General features: G+C 40.0%; 1 protein-coding gene across 1 annotated transcript in view; it reads left to right on the top strand.

Moving 5' to 3' along the window:
- Nucleotides 1-7,548, top strand: part of LOC141435438 (RNA cytidine acetyltransferase-like) — a gene marked incomplete in the record, with an annotated part of 35,677 nt that overhangs the window by 7,275 nt on the left and 20,854 nt on the right. Inside the window, 4 exon segments of the mRNA XM_074098116.1 lie at nucleotides 921-1,136; nucleotides 2,204-2,431; nucleotides 4,640-4,785; nucleotides 5,880-6,027. Of these exon segments, the coding sequence (XP_073954217.1) occupies nucleotides 921-1,136; nucleotides 2,204-2,431; nucleotides 4,640-4,785; nucleotides 5,880-6,027 (738 nt within the window).

Below are 7,548 nucleotides of genomic sequence, written 5' to 3'. Positions count from 1 at the left end.
TATGAATGTTTGTTCTCGAGTCTTGATGTTTAATTATGTTTTTAATGTATTAAAGTCAATCAGGATTGACACAGGAGGACTATTGTGATTTCGAGTATCCGTGTATTTTTTTACAAATAAATGAAATTATTACTTTTGCTATCCATCACTGTAAACGTACTAGTGGTTATCTATTGTTTGCTCGAACTCGAAAGTTATATGTTATAATGTCATTTGCCCGAATTTCATATGGCAAAATTTTAATTTGCCCGAATGTTTCGTTTACTAGAAAAATTATTCGACACACTCTTGTTTTCCCGAAAATTAGATGCCATAATGATACGAATGCCATACATATTGTTTTCCATTTTATTAAGTGCAATAATATCATGCCTAAATTATGTATATTAAACCTAACCTAAGTCTGATAGGGACCTGAACGACTGCAATGCTTCGCGCCTTGTCGTAATTCCGTCCTAACCTAACCTATGTGGGTAAAATTTACGTAATTCAAAGGCTTGTTGGACGTATGGGATTTATCAGTATCATCAATTACATGGATGGCAAATGACATTATGGTATGTCATACTTATGGATTACAATGATTAAAAAAAAATGAAATTATTGAAATTAAAATTATGAGAAACATAGATTCTGTCATTTGATTAATATGGTAAACAATGAGTAGTGCAAATGAATTTATAACAAACGATATTATGGCGGTTGAATATTATGGCACATGAAATTCGGGAAAATGAAATTCAGGCAAGTAAAGGTATACCCATACTAGTACCTGTATTAATATCTACCACAGCGGAGCGTGCAAAAATATCTGACACGTCCTATCGGCCCTAGAAATAGAGTCGAACCAGATATTTATGCACTCTTTGTCAGATATTGGTGCTAGTGACTGTGTTGCCAACACGTATGCTTTCTTTCAGTACATAACCCCCGACGATCACTCCCTCCTGAGCGCCGCGGACCTAGTGTTAGTAGACGAAGCCGCGGCCATCCCTATAGCGCATGTGTCCGCGGCCGCTACCAAGGCGCCGCTGGCTCTCCTGTCGTCGACAGTCTCTGGGTACGAGGGCACGGGACGCGCTCTTTCGCTCAAGCTGTTCGCTATGCTGCAGACTAAACACGATGCGCCGGCGCCGGTAAGTTGCTACAACTTTATATGACACTGCTAACTAACATAAACCCAGTGTCGGTTAAAGTAGGAACCAATGGGATCAACAAAAAATATTGACCCACGCACCACGCAGAGCAAGGCCGGTCGTTATGACCCGCCACCCGCGGCGTGCAGCGGGCGGCGTCTGTATGGTGTATTCGAGAATGTTCGGAGTGGTCGTTCCGCCCGCCGCGTCCGCACGCGGCGTCTTCAGTTATTTTGAAGCATTGGCGGCGGGTGGACGCTGCACGCCGCGGGCGGCGGGGTCAAAACGACCGAGGCCTAACGGGAGAATACATGCTCCTCTCCTGACTTTCCAGCAAATAGTTGAAGCAAGACTCTCCAACCCTCTCCTCTTCGTAATAAGCTCCAGAAGTTGGTGACGTGTAGCCGGGGGTTTGTAGGCGGTGAGAGTCCGGCTCTGTCTGGATCCACCCTTCCTAGTCGTTCATACTGGACTTTTCTCGACTGTGCGCCGTCATCTATTGTGAAGTACCTCACATAAAACTGAAAAAAAAAAAACTAATAAATAAAAGCAAGGACCTAGTGTAAAGACACAAGGCCAAAGGGCCATTAAGGCGACTCGACTGGTAAAAAAACCCGACTGTCATTCCATCCTGAGCGCAGCGGACCTAGTGTTAGTAGACTGAACACGAAGCCCCGCGCCGGTAAGTTTCTAAAGATGGGTGAAAAACAACGGCACAGTGAAAAAAATCACAGTGATCCACCGTCTTAAAGTATAACAGTGACATGCGAACGACGTTACAAAATGAGGTAGGTACGTCGTTCGGTTTTTAGATGTCTGTCACTCGCGCAACGATTAAGTTTTGGTGTCGAGTAAATAACCGGTCACCACTTAAAAAAAAATGTATCTGAAAATGAATAACTAATGTGGACCTAAGGTATACTAAGTAAAATAATTGATTTTCAGTTACGGGCTTTTTTTATATTGATGGCATATAAGGTGACCATTGTGCCGCTCCAAAGAGACATTTTTCAATAGTAGACGTCTTTTGACTGATGTCGATGATAAAAATACGATGTTGATTCCAGATAAAACTCGAAGAGCCTATCCGTTACCGCTCGGGCGACCCCATAGAGGCGTGGCTGAATTCCCTTCTGTGCCTCGAGTCGCCAGCGCCCTCTGTTGGCGTGGGCGCGCCCTCGCCTCACTCATGCGACCTCTACCGGGTGAACCGAGACGCATTGTTCTGCTACCACAAAGCTGCCGAAGCGTTCTTGCATCGGCTGGTCGCTATATACGTTGCCAGTCATTATAAGGTTGGTATTTTAGATCCTAGGTACTACGATTACTACTTCAGAAAAACGTGACTGAGTGAGAGTTTTCTGGCAAGAAACTATTCGATAGATGGCGCCTTTGTTTGATGTTACATTCTTGCTTGAAATTGGCTCATAAACCAATCACTAACGTGACATAAATTCCAAATGAGACCTGACGGTACTAACGTAGGGTTGCCATAAGTGTGGGACAACCGGGACATTTAAAGAAAATGTAGTAAGGGTAGAAAAAAAGGAACTCGCCCCACTCCTGTGTGACCTCTACCGGGTGAACCGAGACGCGCTGCTCTGCTACGTACCACAAGCTGCCGAAGCGTTCTTGCATCGGCCGGTCGCTATATACGTTGGCAATCATTATAAGGATGGTATTTTAGAGCCTACTACGTTTCCCGCTCTGGCGACTTCATAAAAACGTGGTTGAATAAGGTTTTCTAGCAAGAAACATATCGCTCGATGGCGCCATTGTTGACAGGCTCGTTTGGCGTTACAGTCTTTAGTTTCATTTAGACTTAGGTTCTGAACTACCCCATTCCTGTAATTTTTTATGCGTTTTTTTTTTAGTTTTAATGTTTTTTTTACTTAGTACTGGAGTAAATCATCAATTACTGGCCATCTTTCAATAACTGTCTGCCTTATACTAAAAATGGATTCTATTTATAGGTGACCAGAATTCATTTTAGTATAAGGTGGCCAGTTATTGAAGGGTGGCCGTAATGGGGAATGGATGAACATTTTAGAAACGCTTAAAACTTTTTTTATCGATTTATTTTATCTTCCTAATTAACAGAAAAAAATCAGATTTTTAAGTAGCATCAATTAATTTTAAGAAATGAAAGAGTTTTCTTTACCACCAAATTTCCCCCTGGTATTGCAGGTGTCTATGGGCGGTGGTGATCTCTTACCATCAGGAGACCCACTTGCTCGTTTGTCATCCAGTCAAATAAAAATAAAAATAAATAAATAAAATTACGATAGTCCGGTCGGTTACGGGTTGTTCCATAGCCCAGAACAAAAAATTAAAAATGTGTCTTTGACTCGTTTATTTTGACAGGTGACACTCTATTCCGGTCCGGATAATACCAACATGGAAATACCGACCCTGTTTTTCATGTACACGCCCATAGAAACTGACATGAGCTTCTATGGATGTATGGGTGTGTACATGAAAAACAGGGTCAGCATTTCCATGGTGGTATTATCCGGGCCGGTAAAGAGTGTCACCTGTCAAAACGAACGAGTCAAAGACACATACTTAAATTATTTTTTAAAGTTTTTTGTTCTGGGCTATGGAACAACCCGTAACCGACCGGACTATCGTAATTTGTCGGAAAGAAAACACTTTAATTTTTTAAATTATTTGATGCTACTTAAAAATCTGATATTTTTTTCTGTTGATTAGAAAGGTTATTCCTATCGATAAAAAAAATTTCAAGCGTTTCTGAAATTTTCATCCATTCCCCATTAATACCTTACACTAAAAATTAACTCTGTTCATATGTGACTAGAATTCATTTTTAGTGTAAGTTGGCCAAAATCGTTAAACGGTGAGTTTTGAACGATACGGCGGTTGTCCCTTAGCCGGGTCTATATTGCCTGGTTGAAAATTGTTAGTCATAATGTAATGTTTGACATAACTCTTTTTTTATCTGAAACCATTTATTTTTCAGAATTGTTATAAAACAAACCTAACCTAACCTATAGAGTTCTACAGGTGACCATTTAAAAAATTATGAAAAATGTACGGTTTTAGCGGGAAAAAAAATTATGACTAACAATAATTATAACAAACATTACATTATGACTTATAAGATTATGGCAGTCGAAAGGATCCCCCCTTAGCCAATTCATGAAATGGCGCCATTTCACGATATGCCTACGAATTTCGTGATCTAGAGGATTTTACGATTGGCCGCCGACATATACATATTTGGTTTTGAAAAAATCACTTTATATCAAGTTTTTTGCCGCGTATTCTTCTTTGCAATGATGGTCTTTCAGAAAGTGCTGTTAATATTTATAAGAATGTGACTTGTAAACGAGCCTCTTGCGGCCAACTTACAGAATAAACATTTCGTCAGTTAATTGATCATCATTAGTCAAATCAATCAATTTAGACTAATGGAGGTATTTGACACACAACACAATACATAGACGATACTATAATCTGTACTAAAACCTTGAATATTCCAGAACAGTCCCAACGACCTCCAACTCTTAGCGGATGCGCCGGCGCATTGTCTGTTCGTCCTGCTCGCGCCGACCCCGCCCAACGCCACATCTATGCCGGAGGTGCTCTGCGTCGTACAATTGTGTCTGGAGGGAAACATATCTGACAAGTGAGAACATTCATCCTTATAATACGGTATTTGACAACTCCTGATTTTGCCATATCTTAATATTATTATGAAAATATAGATATACAGATAGTGTTTAGCGATTCTTCTTGGCAATGATGGTCTTTCCGACAGCGCTGGTAGTTTAAAAAAAATACGTGTAAAAGTGCCCATTGCGGCCCATTTACTGAATAAATCATTTGAATTTGAATTTGAAATCGGTTGAAAATTGGATTGATAGTGAAAAATCTATATACCTGTCTCTTTCTCAAACGCTTTTTTCTATGCAGCAAGTATGGCGGTACTGGCGTGTGACGTCACATGCCAGTATGTCTTTCTCTGTCTAATCTTGAATTTCAAACCTTTATAACTTTGTTATTTGTAAAGGTAGCTTAAAAATTGTTTTTCTATTCGATAACAGGTATTGTGTAGTTTTAATTTATAAAACATATACAAAATAGTCAAATACCGTATTCTGGAGACGTGAACACATTGGATGGAACTGATATTGAAAGTGAAAGTGTTAAAGTAGTTCTGTTATATTTTTACGCCTAAACTGCTGAACAAAGAATCCTATTTAACGCGTAAACCTTAAAAAAGATAGATACTTTATACACCGTAAGTCAAGGTAAGCGGGGGTCGCCAAATATTTATCAAGCTAAGGGGGGCCGCGTCCTGAAAAAGTTTGAAAAAAACTGCTTTATTTTGATTGCTTGCTCCTCACTGCCACTCATAGGTTAACTGGCAGAAACCTTTTCAAGGATGAGTCCGCCTTCGTACTTTATACTTTTCTGTCTATAAATTATCTGTATTTCCTTTTTGAACAATAAAGAGTTTTCATCATCATCATCATCAGCCTATGTTTGTCCACTGCTGGACATAGGCCTCTCCCATGGCACGCCACTGAGCACGATCCTCGGCCACTCTCATCCAGCTCTTGCTAGTCGCCCTGCGAAGATCCCGCCCTTTACTACTAAAACAATTTTTTACGTTTCATGCTCTATATGTGTTCATTATGTAAGATAAATGTGAGATAATCTTTCCCAATGAAAACGAACGACTTGAACAATAATGAAGCTACCTTTCTCATCGTCCAGGTCGGTCCGCGACAACCTGGGTCGCGGCCGGAAGGCGGCCGGAGATCTTATCCCCTGGAACATTTGCGAGCAGTTCGGAGACAAAGACTTCCCCAAACTGTCTGGAGCCAGAATCGTGAGGATAGCCACGCACCCATCCTACCAGCGGGTATGTAGTCTAGTCATTATCACCATCAGCTGGAAGACGTCCACTGCTGAACAAAGGCCTCCCCCTTAGAACGCCACAATGAACGACAGCTTGCCACTTGCATTCACCGGTTTCATCAACTCTCACGATGTCGTCAGTCCATCTGGTGAGAGGCCAACGCTTCGTCTTCCGATTCGTGGTTGCCACTCGAGGACTTTTCTCCCTCAAAGGTTATTTGCTCTGCTTTGATTATATACAACACTAGATAGTGTCCGTAGGAAACAATGCGATTTAAAACGTCCCAACTTTTACTTGCTTGTGTGTGTGCGAGGCGACCACTTGACAGCTTCATCTTACGCTCGCGTTACTTCAATCCGGTCGTCACTGTGTGCGTTCAAAATGATACCACGTAATGTCAAATCCCCCAAAATTGGGGGAAAATTATTAGAGCGCGATAAACGCCAGTAAAAGTAATGGTTAATGTAATCAAATAAAACTAAAAAACTGTTTATCATCTACATACAAAATTACCTATTTATGTATACCTTTGAGGGTCAAATTTTTTACCTCTCAGTCAGTATAATAATATGTTTTATTCAACAAATATTATACTCATTAATATTACAATGATTTTTTAAGTATTAAATATTATTTTACAAGCAATCGATTTGATTAAGTAGCACCTAGCGCCACGTCAGTCAAATTCCTTTTTCAATCTTCAACGCTTCTTCTTCACTACCCACGAAATCTTTTTCTTTGAAATACTCAGAGCATATGCCAGCTGATTTTGCAGGCAGCCAAATGTCTTCTTTGTGACTTTTTCTAATTATGTCCACTCATGACTTTTTTATTATAGGATCTATAGGTAAGTATTCTGAAGACAGGTAAAAAGTATGAATCCAATTGCATGTGGTAGTTAAATCTATCAAACTAAATATCTTTCATAATCTTGAATTGATATTGATCTTAAGAACGTTTGTACGAAATACATGACTTTTATGCGAATTCAGTATTGAAAATGAAAATGAAAATAATTTATTGCATAAAAAAACTTATAAACAAGAGCTACGGCTCTGGATCCTGAGCTAGGAGTCCCTGTGTTACAGGATCCAGGTAGGAAATAAGACCGGTTAATATATACTACTACTACGCATTACTTCCTGCTAAATATGTGTGTGTGTGTGTGTGTGTGTGTGTGTGTGTGTGTGTGTGTGTGTGTGTGTGTGTGTGTGTGTGTGTGTGTGTGTGTGTGTGTAAATATTAATAAGTACTTGGTGTAATAAGTTGCTTGTATCGGATAAAAGTCTGTGGAACTTGTATTATTGTACTACAGTTAGAAGCGTTTCGGTCTCATGATAGTCGTGCTGCATGAGCCACTGCGTTAAAAGTTGTTTGTGGGGAGATATTTTCGCATGGTAGGTTTTACAGAAAGTTTTCATGATGAGTGGTGAGATAAAAGGATGAAAACGCCTAGCAAATTTAGTGTTACACTTAGGGATTCTCCAACGTATTCGTCGTCTTGTGTCATCGTCAAAGTTTTTG

The sequence above is a fragment of the Choristoneura fumiferana genome, chromosome 15 (assembly GCF_025370935.1).
Source record: "Choristoneura fumiferana chromosome 15, NRCan_CFum_1, whole genome shotgun sequence".
Lineage (NCBI taxonomy): Eukaryota > Metazoa > Arthropoda > Insecta > Lepidoptera > Tortricidae > Choristoneura > Choristoneura fumiferana.
Note: the sequence above shows the minus strand (reverse complement) of the source record. Positions and strands in the feature narration are given on the sequence as shown.